Raw genomic sequence first — 21,749 nt, forward strand, 5'->3', positions numbered from 1 at the left:
CTCACCACCTGACTCCCCCAAATCCTTTCCACCATCTACAAGGCACAAGTCAGGAGTGTGATGGAATATTCTCCACTTGCCTGGATGAATGTAGCTCCAACAACACTCAAGAAGCTCAACACCATCCAGGACAAAGCAGCCCGCTTGATTGGCATCCCATCCATCACCCTAAACATTCACTCCCTCCACCACCGGCGCACTGTGGCTGCAGGGTGTACCATCCACAGGATGAACTGCAGCAACTTGCCAAGGCTTCTTCGACAGCACCTCCCGAACCCACGACCTCTACCACCTAGAAGGATAAGGGCAGCAGGCACATGGGAACAACACCTGCACGTTCCCCTGCAAGTCACACACCACCCCGACTTGGAAATATATCGTCGCTGGGTCAAAATCCTGGAACTCCCTACCTAGCAGCACTGTGGGAGAACCTTCACCACACTGATTGCAGTGGTTCAAGAAGACATCTCACCACCACCTTCTCAAGGGCAATTAGGGATGGGCAATAAATGCTGGCCTTGCCAGCGACGCCCACATCCCTTGAATGATTTTAAGGAAAAAACCTCTCATCCCTTGGAACATCCTAGAAATCTACTCTGCAACTTTTTTTTGTATTGCTTTTATATCCTTCCTATAATGGGGGGCCCAAAACTACACAATACTCAAACTGTGGCTTAACTATGCTCCTGCACTAGTTCAACATTAACCTCCTTGCCTTTTGTATTCTATGTCTTTCGATTTAAAAGGGGTGAGTTTAACTTTCGGGCGGCTGGCAAGCAATATCTACTCGACGAATCTTGCATTCTCCCATATAATTATCTCCCATTGTTTTTCAAGTTCAGTAACTTTTAGCTTGAATGAATCCAACTGGAAACACCTCATATACCTGAAGTTGTCCTGAACACTCGGTTTCTGCACATTCTTTCAGTTTTCAGACACTCCCATATTATGCAAGTTCCCACTGTCCTGTCATAGTAAATGGACTCCGAGCACTTGGAAACTCAAATAACAAAAGTAGTTTCAAGCCACCTATATTTTAGTGCTGAACTCCAGTTCAGGCCAAACTCCCTGCACTCAATCACCTGCCTTCTCCCCCCGCTGGCCTCTTGCAACTTGATTGCCCTTTGTTTGTACAGTCATTTAAACCCTCACAACATAGTCAGCATGCACACACTTACCTGTTTTTGCCGATTTGAGGTCCACTCTGTCGTCTTTGCCAAATTTCTGTTCAAGCTGCACAATTTCCTCACCTCCTAACAGCAAAAAAACTTGTCAGTTATTCAGCTCTCTAGCCCCAGACTCACTACATTTTTGATAAATGATCAAACTAATTGAGTGTTCCTAGCTAAACCTTCCAAAAGCCATGTATTTTGGCCATTGCAGTCTTTGCTGTATGCACTTTTATCAGGATAGGAAAGCTATTACTGAAACTACATCTGACCAGAGACCAACTCAGCTTTTTGAAAATGGGTGACTAGTATTGGTGAAGAAGAGATCTGAATGATGCATTTATTCAACTCCTATTTGTTACCATAAATACAATATTAATTGTGCAAATGGATTTGTAAATAAATGACTGAACTTATGTGGAGCTGTAAATTCAAATTGGTACAAATTCTGAAACTACTGTGAACGTTATTGCTAACAAGAATGTTTTGTGCTTTCAAAGCTTATTTTATAGAAACTTGATGGGGTGGAAAAGAAAAGACCATTCAGCCTATCTGGTTTATGTTCACGTCCAGGGCACATTCAGACTGTTTTATGTTTAAACACCAACTTCCTCTTTTTTTTTATTTTGAATGCTGCAGTTGGGTTCACGTTCACTGAGTTGGTGGACAGTTTATTCCATAAGTGTACCATTAGTGCGAAATAGATATTCCACAAGTTGCATTTTACTTTAAGATTTCCTTAACTTCTAACCATGTTTCTTAATTTACTGTTCCTATTTCAGTACAGGTAACTTTGTTTCACTTTCTTATTGCAGCCTACCAACAGATCTCATGACAACGATCTTCAGTGTTGGAGCACGTAACATTGAGGGCTGGGAATTCGTACTCCAGATGTATAATCATTTGCAGTTGGACGCAGAGAAAAACAAAATGCTGATAGCCATGGCAAAAACCAACGGTGCTCAGCAGCTGATCTGGTTTGTAGAACACCAACTCTCCATTTTCATGTCAAGTAACTGTTTGTGAATATGCTCTTATTTCAACAATCAGCATGGAAACAGTTCTAACGTGTGTTCTTTTTCCCTGTTCTGGCCCTTTTGAAATGCTACTCATCTATAATATGTTTCAGCTTGCCTGTTCTCTTCAAAAATGCAGACTGACCTCAGTGTTTCCCACATAATCATCTTCTGTTTTTGTTCAAGAAATACTGTTAGTTTTGTCCATAAGGGCCTATAGTATGAACCTAAGTAATGTATAACTTGACTACTGCATGTTAAATCTTATTAGCATTCAATTTTTAAACAAAATATTATTAAAACTTGATGGGGACAGAACAACACAGAAGGGACTTGGTCATAATTCTATGTATTTTTTTTTCTCTAGCTCAAATAATAAAATCTGTTTTCTAGAAAAAATAATAGTGAAAAACCTCATGGTTATATACTTATTTGTCTTGGAGAAGGCAGGCATTTTGGAAGGGGTTTTCTCTGTGCTATTTGTAGCAAAATTATAACCTTTTTATAAAAAAAAGTTTAGAATTTCTCTACAAATAGCAGAGGAACTCTTCCCATATGTTTAAAATTAAGTAATCAAATCCTCAACTAAACAAATTAGACCTAGAGCAGAGGTTCTACTTAAATTTCTGAAATGTTTTATGGTTTTAACAGCCCACACATCTCTGGATCATCCCTCCTTAATTCATGTATTGTTTACTTTTAGGTATTGCTTTGCAGATACTAAACTGAATATTAATGCTTCATTTCCTAGGTTGATGTATGACAGCTTGCAACATGGCATGATAAGGACACAGGAACTACCCTCTATTCTTGCTACTTCTAGCAGAAGCCTAGTCGGATATCTCTTTGCTTGGGATTTTGTTAAGGAAAACTGGGATAATCTGGTTAAAAAGTAGGTTCCTGATATTGATTTTCTTTTGCATTTACAATGTGTGTACATTAAGGGCTCATTAAAGTTAACTTTAAATGTATTTATTCATAACAAAATGTGGTGCCATCAGATCCTTTTTATGAAAACTTTCACATTACTTTGCAAACCTTGTTATCCATAGAAATACATAAGTTTAAATCAGTGTTTACCCTCCATATGAGCAAATAGTCCTAATCACATTTACTCAGTGTTTCCATATCACTTCACCCCCTTTTCCTTCATCCATTTAGCCAATCTAATCTTGAATTTTGACACTCTCTGTCTCAACCACTAATCCTGGAAGTGAATCCCACAGACTCAACTCTAGAAGTTTCTCTTATCCACTGTTCTAAATCTCTAAGATTTAACCTTGTATCTATGGCCTCTTGTTCTAGATGCCTCAGCTGCTGGAAACAGTCTGTTTCTAACAGTCCTATCCCATCATTTCATAATTTTAAACACTTCTATCATAGTGTCCCTTAACCCGTTCTAACACACAGCCCAATTTTTCAAATCTTTCCTCATATCAGGCAGCAGGATATTGAGGCTTTAGATAGTGTGGAGCTCAATACTGCACACAGTACTCTAAATTAGGTCTTAATGTGTTATATAGGCTTATCATTATTACCTCTTGGCTTTTATATTCTATACCTAGTGATTAAAAACCAGAATTCCATTAGTGTGTTTTTTTTACAGCCTTATCAACCCGAGGCGCTATGTACCAAATCACTCTGCTCTTCCACAGCCATGAGCCTACTTCCATTCAAATATAATTACTGCCGTTAAATTTTTTTAAAATCACCTGACATTTACTGATACATTCCATCTGACACATCTTACCCATTTCCCTTATCTTACCAATATCCCTTTGCAGGTTATTTGGTCCTGTAAAGAATTAACTATACCTCCCTAGTTTGGTATCATTTTGCAGATATTAACAACTCTCCTTCTAGGTCTATATCCAAATTATTGATATACACAGTGAACAGAAATGGCCCCAGAATTGAACCCTATAGGACAGTACTACCCACTTCCAAATACTCTAGAAGGGTGATGGAATTGCCCAACTGCTAGTCTCTGTTTTCTCCCTTCTAATACAGATTGCCATTTTTCTCTTCCATACCCCTCAAACTTTTCTAGTAATCTCCTGTGTGGTATCTTGTCAGTTATTTTCCTAAAGTCCCTTCACTGCATTTCCCCCATCTACCATGTTTGTTAACTCCTCAAAGAATTCTGAGGCTTATTAAGCATAATTGTTTTTTTAAATCCATGCCGAGTACTTTGAACTATTTTCTCTTCTCTTTATCTAGATACGTAGTAACTTCATTCATAACTGAAGACTCTCAAATTTTCCCTACCACCAATGTCAAGCTACCTGGCCTCTAATTACCAGGATTAGCTCTGTCTCCCTTTTTTAAAAATGGGTACTGAAGTAGCCAATCACCAGTCCAACAGCACTCTATAAACCTTAAATTTAAATTCTAGGACCTCTACAATTTCCTTCTTCATCTCCCTCAGGACCCTCGCATCTTGTTTCCCTTTAGCTTAACTAACTTATCTAAGGTTTTCTTGTGATCCATTATAATATCACTCTTCTCATTCTCTTTCTCCAATATTCGTCTCTTTCTCAGGCACTGTGATTTAATGCAATTAAATGCAAATTGTTTGGCAATCACAGAAAAAAGCCTGTCAAACACTCTTCCATAAAGCTAATCACCCTTTAACTACCAGTACTTGCATTGATGCAGTTTACCCCTCTAAACTTTTTGTTTCAGTTTAAAAAGCATAATGTGGACAATAAACTATACCTCGGAATGATTTATTGGCAGTAGGTAATCTCTCTCAGGTTCAGATAATACCAACTCTGAGAACTTCGTTTGAGTGGTCTACTGTCTTCTGACCTCCCAAAATGATATTGTCTGGAAACAATTCCTATTTCTCGTATATAGATATGATTTGAATTTGGCGGACAGTTTTATTTTGTTTGCTGTTATTCCCTCCCACTCTGGATGTTGGCTGGATGCTTCAATACCAAAACCCATTGTAGAACTGTTAACATTTAACTGCAGTACCTGTTATACCTGTATGGGGTGCTGAGAGAGAGGGTTTTCAATGGTAAGTGACAGAACATCAGTGCTGCCTGATTTGCTGAGCTTCTCCAGCATTTTCTGTTCTTATGCCAGAACAGATCCAACTTAGCGTCAATATTTTTTGACTCCGCCTCTGAAATGCCTTTGGACGTTTTTCTACTTTAATGGTGCTATCTGAATGTAAGTTGTTAACACAGGGAAAAACTGGTTGAGTATGCATGCAATTGCAGGCTCCATCTCCACCATCTCTTCGTGGAAATTAAACAAAGGAGATAAGTATCAAAGTGTAAAAGTATTCAAAAATTTAGGCAGTGTATCTCCAATAGCTTCTCTTCCCACCCCTACACTGTTACCTCTGGTCCCCAAGGATTTATCCTTGCCTTACCACCCCCCCCCCCCCCGCCCCCCCACTTATTCCTCTATGCTGCTTCTCCGTGACATCATCCGAAGACATGGGCCCCGATTTTAATGGGAGTGCGGGAACAATGTGTGTGAAAGCCAAAGTGGGTGGCACATCGGAAACCAAAGTGATGTCTAGACACTGCTGATTTTAATGGCTAGCCTAAATTTGCTTGCTGACTAAAACAGCCGGAAAGTTGGCAAAAGTAGCTGCCCGGCCGTTAAAATTGTTCCTGCTTCTCCTGGCCCACAAGGAAACTTTAAAAAATAAAAAATTTTTCAATCTTATTGTGCCTCTTCTGGCCCCTGATCCAGCTTCTGGCAGGCTTGGCCTGGCAGCGAAACCATCTCTGTTCCCCCACTCGGGACTTAAGTTTAAATGGCAGATCGGGCCCCAATGGCTTGTGTCGGGTGCCCTTGCCACCTTCAATTTAAAATTGCAGTCAGTCAGGTTGGGGTGGGAAAGGAGTGGATAAGTCCCTCATTCCATTTTAACTGTCCCTCCTCACCCCACATAGGTTCCATTAAAATCAAAGTCACGTAGTCAGACTACACCCAGCTCTACTTTACTACAACAACAACTTGCATTTAAATAGCACCTTTTAATGTAGTAAAACGTTCCAAGGCGCATCACAGGAGCGATTATCAAACAGAATTTGACACTGAGCCACATAAGGAAATTAGGACAGGTGACCACAAGCTTGGTCAAAGAGGTAGATTTTAAGGAGCGACTTAGAGGAGAGAGAGATGGAGAGGTTTAGGGAGAGAATTCCAGAGCTTAGGGCCTAGGCAACTGAAGGCACAGCTGCCATTGGTGGAGCAATTAAATTTGGGGATGCACAAGAGGCAAGAATTTGGAGGAGCGTGGAAATCTGAGGGTTGTAGGGCAGGAGGAGGTTAAAGAGATAGATTACAATGCCACAGTATTATCTGACATCCAGGTCTGGATGAGCTGCAATTTCCTCCATTGGGAAGATCAAAGCCATCAACCACAAATTCCGTACACTTGCCACTGATTTTATTCCCCTTCTCAGCCACTGTCTCCGGTTGAACCAGACTGTTAGCAACCTTGACATCCTAGTCACCCTGAACTGAGTTTCTGACCCCATATCCTTTCCATCACAAAGACCTCTTGCTGCCACCTCTGTAACATTACCTGCCTCTACCCCACCCTCAGCTGCTGAAACCCTTATCCATTTTTTTTTATCACTTCCAGACTCAATTATTGCAATGCTCTTCCAGACAGCCTCCTGTCCTCCACCCTGCGTAAACTTTAGCTCATCCAAAACTCTACTGCATGTATCCTATCCCACACCAAGTCTTGCTCATCTATCACCCAGGTCCTCGTTGACGTATATTGACTCATGGACCCCAATGCCTCAAATTTAAAATTCTCATCCTTGTGTTTAAGTCCCTTCATATCCTTGCCTCCCCTCTATCTCTGTAACCATCTCCAGCCCTACACTTCACTCCTGAACTCTCCATTCCTCTGACCGAGTATGAATCTCGCCCCCCCCCCCCCACTTCCTTCACCCTGCCATTGACTGCTGTGCCTAGGCCTCACAGTCTGCAATTCCCTCCTTTAAACCCCTGTGTCTCTCCACCTCCATCGCCTTTAAGAACCTCCTTTTATATTTAAAAAAAAACCTCTTCACACTCTTCCTATTATCTCCTCCTTTGGCTCGGCACTTTTTTTCCTTGCACATCTGCTGAATGTCTTGGATTTTTTTTTTCCCTACGGTAAAAACCAAAGGTATTAAGGGATATGGGGCTATGGCGGGTATATAGAGTTAGGTTACGGATCAGCCATGATCTCATTGAATGATAGAACAGGCTGAGGGGCTAAGTAGCCTACTCCTGTTCCTATGTTCCCTATGTAAAGGTGCTATATAAATGCAAGTTATTGTATTTAGACTAATAAAAGCATTTTAAATGTGGTTTTCTCTTTTTTTTCACACTCTTATTACTAGGTTTCACCTTGGATCATTTCCTTTTCAAGCCATTATTGCTGAAACAACATCACAATTTTCAACCAAGAGCCACCTGTCTGAGGTCAGTAGCTTTTTAATTGTGCAGAGGTTACTAAACATTTCAATCCATCTTAGATTTGTTGCATGAATTCAATTGACCGTGCTATGAGTTGGTCAAGTATGCTTGTGTATATCACTGTGGCTTGATTAAGAATAGCTGAGGCCTTGGAATGGGTTGCCAGCATGTTTTATTGAGTGGGGAATGGTATGTGGCCTAAAAAGATTTGAAATATGGTGTGCTTTAAATTTTGTTAATAGTAAAAAGCAGGTATTAAATATAAATTTACCATCTCCATGTTTACCATACAGACACTGATCTGCATATGTCGGTGCCTATGTCAAGCATTTTAAGGAAAAACACACTGCCCAGATCAAATGATTTGTCATGGGTATGCCACATTTAACTTCAGTATCTCAGCCATTCCAGATCATGGATCAAATTAGGAAATAAAATAAAATATTCTGACAGGATGTCAATCTTGTGATTGGTTCATGGTCCATGCTTTCTTCCCCCAGACCAGTCAGCTAGTTAATTTATTGCATTTGAGAATCTTTCAGCATAGTAATAGTGGTTTAGTACTTGTAAGCTTTTCCATGAGGAAGCCATCTTTAAGTCAGGATTCCTGACAAACATATACTTGCAAAGAAATGTCTACTCATGGGATGCAAATCAGCCTTGGCTTAAAAAGCTCCATGTAAAATAGAATCAGGAGTAAGTGAGAATGGACCTGTTAATCATAAAGGTAGTTTTTAGTCCAATCCAGGTAAGGACATTTGTGATGATCAAAACTGCACTTGCTGAAAATCGTGTGCTCTCTTGTATATGTGCACAAAACTGTTTTCATAACCATATTTCTTTCCTCAGCGCCTGCCTCTGTCTCAGAATCACTGTATAGGCACGTGCATTCTTTCTTGCTTTCTTTGTCTCCCCTCTCGCACACACGCATGTGCACACTCTGTACTTGATGCTGTTGCAAGACAGTCTATAATTGTGAAACTAAGCACCAGAACAATTTGATCATCCTTCCCCCTCAACTGTCCCTTTAACAAAATATTGTTTTCCTCTGATAGAAAAGTTTAGAATCTCAACCAACTCCTGGATGCCAGGCAATACCATAATCCTTCTTCCCTTTCACTGACCTTTGGCCTGAGCTAACCTCCTCTTGTCTATTTATCTCTTGTAAGGTTATGTGAACACTTTGTGAAATTGAAGATTATCCAGTGGATTATTACGTAGAGCAGAACTTGTGTGCACTAAATTTAAGTAAAAGATGTGAGCACAAGCAAATATTTTATGTAGTCACTTTAAAAAAAAAAAAATCTTCTTGCATCCCTACAGTCTGATTACGAAATTTGTTTTTTTTCCTAAATAAAACGAATGTCTTTTATTTCACAGGTCCAAACATTTTTTGATTCACTGACTGACGAGGGTTCACAGCTGCGGGCTGTCCAAGAGGCACTTGAGATAATTCGCCTGAACATTCAATGGATGGACAAAAATTTGAAAAACCTGGAAATGTGGCTATAGAAATTATTCTCTTCAGTAAATTAAATACACCTATGTGCTAAGTGATGCTAAATTGCAGTAGCATAAAGCAGGATGAAGTCAGTTGTCATTCGCAATATCATCAGTTTGCACTATTGGAGGGTTGTACTTAGCTCAGGGCAACTGTTACTGTTCGGGCATTGAATTTTAATTGTGATTGTGAGGAGCTGCAGACCAAACTGCGGGAATTTGGTGATGGGTGAATGTATTTACAAAAAAATAAAGCATTTTTATTAGGCAAAACATTGTCATTATGGGTTACTGGTTTTAACCATTTAGTGTGAGTGGGAAGGTCAAGAATGTGTGTCATGTAACAGATAAAGACAGTGTTCAGCTTACTTGGCAATTTAAGTTTATTTTACATTTTTCATTGCAGTAAAAGGTACTCTCGCAATTAGGTTTTAGACATGTTGGGACAGTGCTTTGTGTGTCACATTTCTGCTGGCCCTTGTCATAATGCAAAGCGGAGTCTCACTCCTTTGTGAAGCATAGTCATGACCTCCTCCTACCAACACAAAAACAATCATAATATATAGTGTATGGTGTATTTCCCTGTATTGCATTAGAAATACCAGCCATATGAACCCATATATCTTCAATTACTACATCTTTATCGAGGCCACTGTTGACCAAAAAAAAGAATGGAATTGTGGAATGTGATCCCCAAAACATTTTTTTTTAAATCTTAGGATCCCACAAAACAAGAATTTGATTTAATCCAGTCGTCATAAACCAGTGGCCCTAGCTGTTATACATTTTCAGTTGTTTTTCATCACCTGCATCTACTGAATGATATATGAATAGTTTTTTTTTAAAAAGCTATAGACTATATATTATGAAGAATTGTGACACTCTTATGATAGCAGTTTTTATACTAGGGTTCTGTGAAGAACTATTCAGCTTTCCTATCATGAGTTGCGATGTCATCAGAACCACTTCCTGAATTAGTGCTACATATCTCACCGACAGCCATCTATATGTATTTGACAGATTTGTGCTTTAAATACAATTGGTGTTTGTGAATTACACAAGAAAACCAATCAGACTTTAACAGGATTAGTAAAAAGCTACATCTGTACTATAATTCAGAATGTACTGCAATAAATATTCTACCAAATGGTAACCCTGGCAAAAAAAATGCAAAATCAATTTACAATTTATGGAAGTTAGGTATTGCTTTTGAACTATGAGAATGATCTACAAGAGTATGCAAAGAATGTAGCTAGTTCTGGTGTTAAATTCATTTATTAACCTCAGGTATAGACCTCATTAATAATGTGGATTATGGAATGTTAATTGACAAGTCAGACTGATTACAGGTAATGCATGTAATCACGCTCTTAGTAAATTGAGGAAAAATTGGAGGACCTGTGCAAATTATACTCATCCACAAAAGTACAGTTATGACACAAGTAATTTGTGTATTGACCTTTACTTCTTGTTTTTTTGCTGACTATCAGGTGAGCATTTTTTCTTTATAATTGCTATTAGCAAATTTCCAAAACTGTTCATTTCTAATCGTTAAAGTTGCTTTTGTTGCTGGTAGAACTAGAAATAAGTGGTAAATGGTTTACCCTGCACATCTGCAAATTAATTGGAAGCCATATTCAGAGTTGAAAAACAAAAAGGAACGGTAATGAGCATCTACCCAAAATGTTGCTACTGTATTGACATTGCTCATCTCTCAGGTGTAAAGTGGTAATGCATTAATTATATGTTTGTGGTTTATAGGAGTTTAATGCTTTAGAGTGAAAACAAAAGTGCTACAAGTTGGAAGCCTACAAGTTATTTTTTGAGATTTTAATAAAAATGTGAATTATACAAATCCCAATTTACAGCCTCTTTACAAAAATTCAAATATCTTTTAACTATTAGAATTCCCATAATGTTATATGTATTTAAGCTGTTTGGTTTGTATTCTTTCAAGCTTGTATGATTGCACAATATTTGCCTGTAATAAGTAAGGTCTATTACAAATAATGAAAAACATGTTGAAGTATTTTTTCCCTTTCTTTCTTCCATAAGGCAGATTAATAAATTTTATTAGAATTTCGGACTAATGTATTTGCTTATTACTGAACTGAAAACAAGACATGTAATGCAAAAACACTGGTGCATTTTGTGAAGTAGAAATAAATTATTTGATAATAGAGTTTCTGAATAGACAACTCTGGCAATTAGTTCTGTGTATAATTTTATAAACTCTTGCATACTTGCATTTTAGCTACCCTATTTAATTTGACATGAAAATATTGGTTAAAAGCTAAAACTCCGCCTAACTTGGGCTGTTCAATTCCTGTCAGAAATCTGTAGTCTGAAAACCCTCTTTTAGATGAACTGGGTTGTTTTGAGGTATGAACAACTTGTACTATGGCTGTGACATTCCCAATATAGTTCATCCAGGCACAATTTTTACATAATTTTCTCTTCACTCTATTTTGGGGTAATAATGTAGGCTATGTATGACAGCACAAATAAAGGTGACATTTTGTTGGATTTGCAAACAAATGTGCAAAGAGACATCATGTTGTAAAATTAAATGCAGAATCATTTCTTGCTTTTCTATAGAAAGCAAACTATTGGGAATGGCAAACTCTACTATACTCTAACGAGACTATATGTGTGATCTTCTGATTTTGTGCTTCCAATGAGAAGCCTTGCTGGGAGTGTAAAGTTGGAAAATTACGCTGTATATAAAATTACGCCGATGCAATAGGCTGCCAGATTGACGACCAAGTAGTCCTGAAATCAAAATGACATATTTAAAGTATTCTTCTAAAAAGTCTGAGTACAGTCTGTGATATTCAAATTGGCATTGTTTCACTGATTACACCTGCCGATTAGTGTAATCCCCCTGACTTTTCCGAGAGTTTAGGCTCAGCTAGTCTTCGATTTAAGTGGGAACTTTTGATTTGGTGTCCTCTGCTAATATTGCCCCTACTAAAAGCCTCTCCCTCTGGAACATTCTCACAAGCAAAAGTACCTATACATGCCCCTTATTTCGATCACATCCCTGATTTCATAGTTTCATAGTAGGTACAGCACAGGAGGAGGCCATTCGGCCCATCGTGCCTGTGCCGGCTCTTTTGAAAGAGCTATCCAATTAGCCCCGTAGTCCTGTTTTTTAAAAAAATAAATAAATAAAATTTTCCTTCAAGTATTTATCCAATTCCCTTTTGAAAGTTACTATTGAATCTGCTTCCACTACCCTTTCAGGCAGTGCATTCCAGATCATTACAACGCACTGCGTTTTTTAAAAAAAGTTTCCTCATCGCCTCTCGCTCTTTTGCCGATCACCTTAAATCTGTATTCTCTGGTTACCAATCCTTCTGCCACTGGAAAAAATTTCTCCTTTTTATATACTGTCAAAACCGTTCATGATTTTGAACATCTCTATCAAATCACCCCTTAACTTTCTCTGTTCTAAGGAGAACAACCTCAGCTTCTCCAGTCTCTCCACATAACTGAAATCCCTCATCCCTGGCACCATTCTAGTAAATCTCTTTTGCACCCTCTCTAAGGCCTTGACATCCTTCCTAAAGTTTTTTTTCTTTTTCCTGTGGATGTGGTACCTGCTGGTAAGTGCACATGTATTGCCTGTCCTTAACTGCCTTGAGAAGGTGGTGGTGGGTGCCGCGTTGAACTATTGCACTGCTTGTGACGATGCCTATCGACAAATTTAAGTGATAAGTAATATTTTTAAATTTAATGAGTGCAGTTTTGCAATTGCAAAAGATATAGGGGAATTGGGCTGATACAACATGTAATTTAACGTGTGCAAATGTGATGAGACTGCTGAAGGGGGAAAAGTAGTTAAAATAGAAGAATGGTGGTAAACTACAGGACACAACACAGGAAGGAGATCTGGGGATACTAATGGATAATTTGTTGAAGTGATTAGTGTAGAGTGCAACAAGAAATAAGGCAAGTAAAATCTTGGGTGCTAAAATTATGCTGCAATTTTAGCAGCAGTGTTAACAAATTTATCTTCATGCCTCCACTAAAATAGGACCAGAGGATTTTCAGAATTATGAATTAAATGCTTGTATACGAGTAACCCACTGCATTATTTTAAGGCCTTTGAATGCATAGCTAGTCTTGTGGTAATCACTAATAGATGCACTAGTCATTTTCATTTAGAGTACAATATACAGTTCTGCTCAGTACTACAGTGAGAACATACTGGGGCTTAGATATTTGGGCTATGAGGACAGAACAGGTAAGCTTGGAATGTTTACACTGGAAAGAAGAAATATTATGAAAATTCTCAATTCTAAGGGGTATCATTAGGAGACATTGGTAAAAGAGGGTTAAAATATAGCTTCTGTACACTATCACAGGCAGAAATGTAATACCAAAAGCATTTGAGAGAAAGCAAGAAAGCCCCCACTTGAAATAAACACCTGCATTTTTATCAGCATAGACCATGAGAGAGAATAATGCTAGACACTAGCAAGATGTTCACTGCTTCACCCATGTCAATCAACAAAAGTATTGTAAAATTACCCATTAGTCACTACTGTGCAGTTCAAAGGTAAAAAGCCATGTGAACATGACACGAGACCTGTGTAGCTTGCCCTATCTGGGAATTTTGGTAAAGAACTTGTAGCTCAGAAATGTATAAAAAGTAGCAGACTATTGAGGATTTGGATTTGAAGGGTTTAATCAACCTGAATATTGAGCTCAGAACTGTAATGAGTTAGTGTCCCCAACTATCGGGTGTGGCTGTAAGTACAATTTTTTAAATGTATACCTATTATACTGAATAAATTTATGAATGTTTGACCTTAGCATCTCAAGAAACTTATTGATTTTGAGGTAGTTTAGAACAACTAATCATAAATAAAAATCATCTATCCAGATAAATTGAACCCAGCTAAATTGTTTGACGTAGCCATGATGTAACCAAGGGACATAAGCTCGGAACGCTGAGGATGGAAAATGACCAGACTATTTAGATTTAACAATTCCATGTGCGGTTGCTATGTGGTTGGAACAAATTGCCTGGAGATAATTGAGGTGGATAATTTCAGCCAATTCATAAGGGAGCTGGATTTTTATTGGCACAATAAGTGATTTGAGAGGTATGAGATATTTTTGAATTTTGGTACCTCTCAGATGGACCATAATGGTCTTTTCTAGGTCACTGCATTCCATTGTTCTGATGTTCCTAATTCATGGTAAGGAACACAAACATTCCTTTTATATTTTATACAATAGCAGAGATGGTAGAGAATCTTGATCTTTAATGCAATCTGCCAATTTCATTAACAACATTGGCAACTTACAACCTCACACAGCTACAGAACATAACATTGCTACAGTGATGTATTGGAGGGAAGAAAGTAAATGATGGAAGTGAAAAGACATTACATTCTGGCTGCTCTGCAAAGTTAGTTCAGAATACATGAACAAGGATTGTGTGAATAAACTTTAGAAAATTATGATTTATGTGAGTTCCCTTTAAAGAAGTTGTATGATGCTTCTAATGTTGAGTCTTTTATCAATGGGAAAATTAGATGAATCCAAGTTGCAAAGTTATAAATCAATGAAGCACTTCTGTTGAGGTTGTACTAAATGGAAATAACTGTTTAAACATACTACCTGCCATTTCAACTAAGTGAGTGGGCAAAACTGACAGATGGAGTTCAATGTGGGGAAGTGTGAGGTCATCTACTTTGGATCAGAGAAAGATAAATCGGAACATTTTCTTAATGGTGAGAGACTAGGTGGTGTGGAGGAGCAAAGTGATGTAGGTATCCGTGTACACACATCATGCACTAAAAGCTAGGGCATAGGTACAAAAAGTAATCAAAAAGGCTAATACAATGTTGGCCTTTATCTCAAGGGGATTGAATGAGAGCCCAGGTCAGACCCCATCTGCAATATTACATTACAGTGCAGATTCACCAGCATGCACCGGGGAGTAAAGGGTTAAATTGAGGACAGGTTGCATAAATTTGGCTTGTATTCTTTTTGCGTTTAGAATGTTGAGGCGATCCAATGGAGGTGTTTAAAAAATTTATAAAGGGATTCGATAGGGTAGATAGAGAAACTTGTGAACAACCAGGCCTAATAAAATTAGTTAGGCCATTTAAGGGGTGAAATCAGGAAGCACTTTTTCAGACAAAGGGTAGTGAAAATCTGGAGCGACCCAAAAGGCTGTGGATACTAGGTCAATTGAAATTTTCAGGACTATACTTGATAGATTTTTTTTCAGTGGGACAGGGCATCAAGGGCTATGGAGCAAAGATGGGCAAATGGAGTTGATATGAATCAGGCATGATCTAATTGAATGGTGGAACAGGCTCAAGACGCTGAATGGTCTATTCCTGTTCCTGTGTAACAGTTTTATTCATTAAGCAAAAATGGAACTAGACTTTTTTTCTAATAGTACATTTCAAGTCCCCAAACGGAGACTAAATTGCTTCTGATTTCGTCGAAGAGCCGATTTACAGCCGAGCCCAATCTATCTTCCTTCTTTCTCAATCGGTTTGAAGCATTCTAATATTTAATGTCGGATGCTTAATGCTCTTTACCGGGGCAGGTCTCCGAGCCTTGAGTCTGAGCTGCAGAGGGCAGTGTTTACACCGCTGTCTGGGATCTGTAGTTGGACTGTTTCACCCCAGCTGCTGCGGGTAAGTTTTTGTGAAGACCTTGCACTGCCAGCGGGGTCTCGCACATAAATCAATGGAGAGAAACTGGGGTGCGGCGCGAGGCGGGAGGGAGTATAAAATTCACCCTGCTGTGTAAATACAATGCTTGGAAATACTGAGCAGTAACCAATCATTCGTCGGCCAAACACACTAACACCGGCTAATGCATATTGGAGAGATATTTTGCCAGTGTGAAAGGTGCTCAGGAGTGAGTTGCTATCGATTCGTCTCCCTGGTAACAGGACGCTCAGCTCGAGCTCGGCTGCCGGGTTCTATTTATGTTGTATCTCGTTTCACTTGACCCCGACAAAGTGTCGGCATTTCTTATTACTGTTGATAATAAAGATTCTGCATTTAAAGTTACACGGTCTCTGTTTTGCTTACCTTTCGGTTGCTTTATTGCCTTTTATAAAGGCGCATGCGTCTACTGCCCAGATTGCAACTTCCTGAGCGCTGAGGTGTTGGTTATTGCTGTTAACAAAGAACACGCACAGGTCAAGGTGTCCGTCTCTCCGCTACCACCCCAATTACTACAGAACTAGTAGCGCACTGCTGTCAAACAATACAGGTGGGTATTCTTATGAGGAATATGGATAAATTCCGAAAATTATTTTGGCGTAGGTTCTTATTAAGTTAAATTTTGTAGTGCCATTTGTATGATCTTATAAAACATTTTGTATTAGATTAGTAAGGAAAACGGTTTTGGTTGACTAGAAATGTTCATGATAATGTGAAACTGTATACAGTAAGGCACTTCAAGGGCATTTGATAAATGTTAAAATATTCTAAATATATATATTTCTAGATTGTCAGTAAGACCATATTTGGAATATTGCAAATGTAGGTATTCTTTCCTCAAACTGGCATTGATAAAATTCAGAGAGGAGGAACCAGGATAATTGGAGGACATGGGGTTTTTAGTTCTGAAGACATAATCAGAGATCTAAACTTGCTTGTATTGGTGAAGGTAAAAAGTGGAAAAATGAACAAGAATCCCCAAATTCTTGTGGCTCTACTCCACTGCCACAAGTATGGCCACACGGAGCCCCGACCTGCCCTAGCCCCAAGCCAGATACCCTCTCCCAGGTCTTGGGAAAAAGGCCATTTTCATGACTAGGGAAGGTGCATTAGCAGAGCCTGGCCCAAATTGCTACCAGAATGATGAAGCAACATCCCAAAAAGGTTTCCTGTTCTTCACCTCTTTTGATCCCAATGGAGCAAATAAGCATCCAGGCTTGATTACCTTCCTTAAAGGCCTGAAGCCTTATTACAAGCTCAAAAGGACTCAAGTCAGTTCTCTGATGGCATGACCGCCACTGAGGCCTACAGAGATCATAAAAGGTGGAATTCCCAGAGTAGCCTGAAAACTCCCTTGGACATGCCCTCTTGTTGGAGATGGGATGGATGGGGATGGGGGAGGGGGGGCGAGGGTGGATGATTATCCCACTGGAATTTAAAGGGCCACATGAAATGGGGTGGAATCCCAGTGTAATTAGATTCTACCCCAAATTCCTAGTCCTCTTCCCCCCCCCCCCCCCCCACTGCCAGGCAGAAATCAGACTTTTCATCCTCTCCAGCCCCAAGAGTTTTGGGGCCAGTATGTTTAATATGCTAAAAGGCATAAATAATGTAACTGTAAGCAGGTCATTTAACTTGGACTTGTGAGCACAGATATTGAGGTCACGAATGCAGAATTAACAAATCTGAGGTAAGACTAGAGGTTAAAATTTCCCCCATAGAGTAGAAAATATGTGGAATAGACTCGCAGCAGAAGCAATTTATGTAGTGTTGATTAACTCCTTCAAAACTAGACAAATATCTCCTAGGGATTATCAAATGCTCCATGGGACCTAATGGTTCCTGCTCTGCTAGAACCTTAGAAAAAGCTATAGATAGCAATTGGTCAGAGTTGAAAAATGGAGTTTGTGTGGTTTATGACATTTTGCGTGAATAGTCTGGTCAAGCATTTATTTAGCAGAATTTTATCCTTGGGTGATTAAACAGATGGAATAGAATCCATGACAGAGCAAATTATACGTGGTCTTTCCTTGTCCTATACCTATTGTGTTCTTATTTTATATTTTCTCTTGCTTAAGTGAGGAAGAATTTCTGTAGAGGTTCTCCCAATTGTCTGCCGTAACTTCGACGGAAGATCTGCAGATATCCCGGAGAAATGGCATGAACTGTGTTTTTTGTCATTTCTCCGGGAATTCTGTGGATCTTCTGCTGAAGTTACAGCAAATTATCGGGAGAACCCCCACGGAAATTCAACCCTGATAAATTACAAAGATGATGCTAAAATTTTCTTCAGACGTGTTTTTTTTTGAACCGAAGACATATAAAAAAAGGTCACCTAGATTTTCCTGTATCCAAATAGCAACCCCAGTTAGTCTTTTCTGCCATTTTCAATCAAATTACAATTTCACTTGCATTTCATGTAATCATTTTACCTGATGTTTGTTGAATATTTGCAGAATTTCTCGATGGGCTTCGGAAACTGATGGACGTGTCATAGGATAATGCAGGCTATTAAATCCTACAACTGTGTGCGATGTGGCAATGACTTTGCCAGTCAAACAGCCCTAAAGCATCACTTTCAAGCTAAACATATTGGAAGAGTGTACTGTGACAAGTGTGGGATTGAAGTACTGCGAGAGAAGCTGAAGGAACATGAAGAGGTGTGTATCGGAAAGCATTCTCTATGATTTAACATCTAGTATACGGTGGAGCTCCACAAGCGAGGAAGGTTAGAAATTATAAAAGAGAAAAATTAATTTCCTGCATTAGATTAATATAGACAGTTGAGTGAGAAAGCATGTCGCATTTCAAGGTTGTGAGACCTAGTATGTCCTGTGCTGTAAGTTTTTTTTGGAATTGTGATACCACTGTTTCAACATTAAATTTTTTTTATTTTTTTTATTCGTTCACGGGATGTGGGCGTCGCTGGCAAGGCCGGCATTTATTGCCCATCCCTAATTGCCCTCGAGAAGGTGGTGGTGAGCCGCCTTCTTGAACCGCTGCAGTCCGTGTGGTGACGGTTCTCCCATAGTGCTGTTAGGAAGGGAGTTCCAGGATTTTGACTCAGCGACAATGAAGGAACGGCGATATATTTCCAAGTCGGGATGGTGTGTGACTTGGAGGGGAACGTGCAGGTGGTGTTGTTCCCATGCGCCTGCTGCCCTTGTCCTTCTAGGTGGTAGAGGTCGCGGGTTTGGGAGGTGCTGTCGAAGAAGCCTTGGCGAGTTGCTGCAGTGCATCCTGTGGATGGTGCACACTGCAGCCACAGTGCGCCGGTGGTGAAGGGAGTGAATGTTTAGGGTGGTGGATGGGGTGCCAATCAAGCGGGCTGCTTTATCTTGGATGGTGTCGAGCTTCTTGAGTGTTGTTGGAGCTGCACTCATCCAGGCAAGTGGAGAGTATTCCATCACACTCCTGACTTGTGCCTTGTAGATGGTGGAAAGGCTTTGGGGAGTCAGGAGGTGAGTCACTCGCCACAGAATACCCAGCCCCTGACCTGCTCTCGTAGCCACAGTATTTATATGGCTGGTCCAGTTAAGTTTCTGGTCAATGGTGACCCCCAGGATGTTGATGGTGGGGGATTCGGCGATGGTAATGCCATTGAATGTCAAGGGGAGGTGGTTAGACTCTCTCTTGTTGGAGATGGTCATTGCCTGGCACTTATCTGGTGCGAATGTTACTTGCCACTTATGAGCCCAAGCCTGGATGTTGTCCAGGTCTTGCTGCATGCAGGCTCGGACTGCTTCATTATCTGAGGGTTTGCGAATGGAACTGAACACTGTGCAATCATTAGCGAACATCCCCATTTCTGACCTTATGATGAAGGGAAGGTCATTGGTGAAGCAGCTGAAGATGGTTGGGCCTAGGACACTGCCCTGAGGAACTCCTGCAGCAATGTCCTGGGGCTGAGATGATTGGCCTCCAACAACCACTACCATCTTCCTTTGTGCTAGGTATGACTCCAGCCACTGGAGAGTTTTCCCCCTGATTCCCATTGACTTCAATTTTACCAGGGCTCCTTGGTGCCACACTCGGTCAAATGCTGCCTTGATGTCAAGGGCAGTCACTCTCACCTCACCTCTGGAATTCAGCTCTTTTGTCCATGTTTGGACCAAGGCTGTAATGAGGTCTGGAGCCGAGTGGTCCTGGCGGAACCCAAACTGAGCATCGGTGAGCAGGTTATTGGTGAGTAAGTGCCGCTTGATAGCACTGTCGACGACACCTTCCATCACTTTGCTGATGATTGAGAGTAGACTGATGGGGCGGTAATTGGCCGGATTGGATTTGTCCTGCTTTTTGTGGACAGGACATACCTGGGCAATTTTCCACATTGTCGGGTGGATGCCAGTGTTGTAGCTGTACTGGAACAGCTTGGCTAGAGGCGCAGCTAGTTCTGGAGCACAAGTCTTCAGCACTACAGCTGGGATGTTGTCAGGGCCCATAGCCTTTGCTGTATCCAGTGCACTCAGCCGTTTCTTGATATCACGTGGAGTGAATCGAATTGGCCGAAGACTGGCTTCCGTGATGGTGGGGATATCGGGAGGAGGCTGAGATGGATTATCCACTCGGCACTTCTGGCTGAAGATGGTTGCAAACGCTTCAGCCTTGTCTTTTGCACTCACGTGCTGGACTCCGCCATCATTGAGAATGGGGATGTTTGCAGAGCCTCCTCCTCCCGTTAGTTGTTTAATTGTCCACCACCATTCACGACTGGATGTGGCAGGACTGCAGAGCTTTGATCTGATCTGTTGGTTGTGGAATCGCTTAGCTCTGTCTATAGCATGTTGCTTCCGCTGTTTAGCATGCATGTAGTCCTGAGTTGTAGCTTCACCAGGTTGGCACCTCATTTTTAGGTACGCCTGGTGCTGCTCCTGGCATGCTCTTCTACACTCCTCATTGAACCAGGGTTGATCCCCTGGCTTGTTGGTAATGGTAGAGTGAGGAATATGCCGGGCCATGAGGTTACAGATTGTGCTGGAATACAATTCTGCTGCTGCTGATGGCCCACAGTGCCTCATGGATGCCCAGTTTTGAGCTGCTAGATCTGTTCTGAATCTATCCCATTTAGCACGGTGGTAGTGCCACACAACACGTTGGATGGTGTCCTCAGTGCGAAGACGGGATTTCATCTCCACGAGGACTGTGCGGTGGTCACTCCTACCAATACTGTCATGGACAGATGCATTTGCGACAGGTAGATTGGTGAGGACGAGGTCAAGTAAGTTTTTCCCTCGTGTTGGTTCGCTCACCACCTGCCGCAGGCCCAGTCTAGCAGCTATGTCCTTCAGGACTCGGCCAGCTCGGTCAGTGGTGGTACTACCGAGCCACTCTTGGTGATGGACATTGAAGTCCCCCACCCAGAGTACATTTTGTGCCCTTGCTACCCTCAGTGCTTCCTCCAAGTGGTGTTCAACATGGAGGAGGACTGATTCATCAGCTGAGGGAGGACGGTAGGTGGTAATCAGCAGGAGGTTTCCTTGCCCATGTTTGACCTGATGCCATGAGATTTCATGGGGTCCAGAGTAAATGTTGAGGACTCCCAGGGCCACTCCCTCCTGACTGTATATCACTGTACCGCCACCTCTGGTGGGTCTGTCCTGCCGGTGGGACAGGACATACCCAGGGATGGTGATGGAAGAGTCTGGGACTTTGGCTGAAAGATATGATTCTGTGAGTACGGCTATGTCAGGCTGTTGCTTGACTAGTCTGTGGGACAGCTCTCCCAATTTTGGCACAAGTCCCCAGATGTTAGTAAGGAGGACCTTGCAGGGTCGACTGGGCTTGGTGTTTTGCCGTTGTCGTGTCCGGTGCCTAGTGGTGTGATGCCGGGTGGTCCGTCCGGTTTTATTCTTATGACTTTTCGTAGCGAGATTTTACAACTGAGTGGCTTGCTAGGCCATTTCAGAGGGCAATTA

At 40.8% G+C, this 21,749-nt stretch overlaps 2 protein-coding genes and 1 long non-coding RNA gene across 6 annotated transcripts in view; 2 read left to right on the forward strand and 1 right to left on the reverse strand.

Moving 5' to 3' along the window:
• lnpep (leucyl/cystinyl aminopeptidase) overlaps window positions 1–11,213 on the forward strand; it is a 107,484-nt gene extending 96,271 nt beyond the window's left edge. For all 4 annotated transcript variants that reach the window (XM_067982882.1, XM_067982883.1, XM_067982884.1 and 1 more), the window contains exons 15-18: window positions 1,985–2,146; window positions 2,937–3,077; window positions 7,555–7,636; window positions 9,011–11,213. In XM_067982882.1, the coding sequence (XP_067838983.1) occupies window positions 1,985–2,146; window positions 2,937–3,077; window positions 7,555–7,636; window positions 9,011–9,142 (517 nt within the window). In that variant the 3' untranslated portion in view covers window positions 9,143–11,213. The remainder of the gene's footprint in view (window positions 1–1,984; window positions 2,147–2,936; window positions 3,078–7,554; window positions 7,637–9,010) is intronic.
• LOC137320905 (uncharacterized) overlaps window positions 1–16,327 on the reverse strand; it is a 31,943-nt gene extending 15,616 nt beyond the window's left edge. Inside the window, exons 1-2 of the long non-coding RNA XR_010962672.1 lie at window positions 16,201–16,327; window positions 1,179–1,253 (exon numbers count right to left, since the gene is read on the reverse strand). This is a non-coding gene — a long non-coding RNA (uncharacterized lncRNA). The remainder of the gene's footprint in view (window positions 1–1,178; window positions 1,254–16,200) is intronic.
• Window positions 16,245–21,749, forward strand: part of LOC137320904 (2'-5'-oligoadenylate synthase 1A-like) — a 45,150-nt gene continuing 39,645 nt past the window's right edge. The window contains exons 1-2 of the mRNA XM_067982886.1: window positions 16,245–16,384; window positions 18,291–18,494. Coding sequence (XP_067838987.1) covers window positions 18,336–18,494 — 159 coding nt within the window. The 5' untranslated portion in view covers window positions 16,245–16,384; window positions 18,291–18,335. The remainder of the gene's footprint in view (window positions 16,385–18,290; window positions 18,495–21,749) is intronic.

Source organism: Heptranchias perlo, chromosome 4, assembly GCF_035084215.1.
Source record: "Heptranchias perlo isolate sHepPer1 chromosome 4, sHepPer1.hap1, whole genome shotgun sequence".
Taxonomy (NCBI): Eukaryota; Metazoa; Chordata; class Chondrichthyes; order Hexanchiformes; family Hexanchidae; genus Heptranchias; species Heptranchias perlo.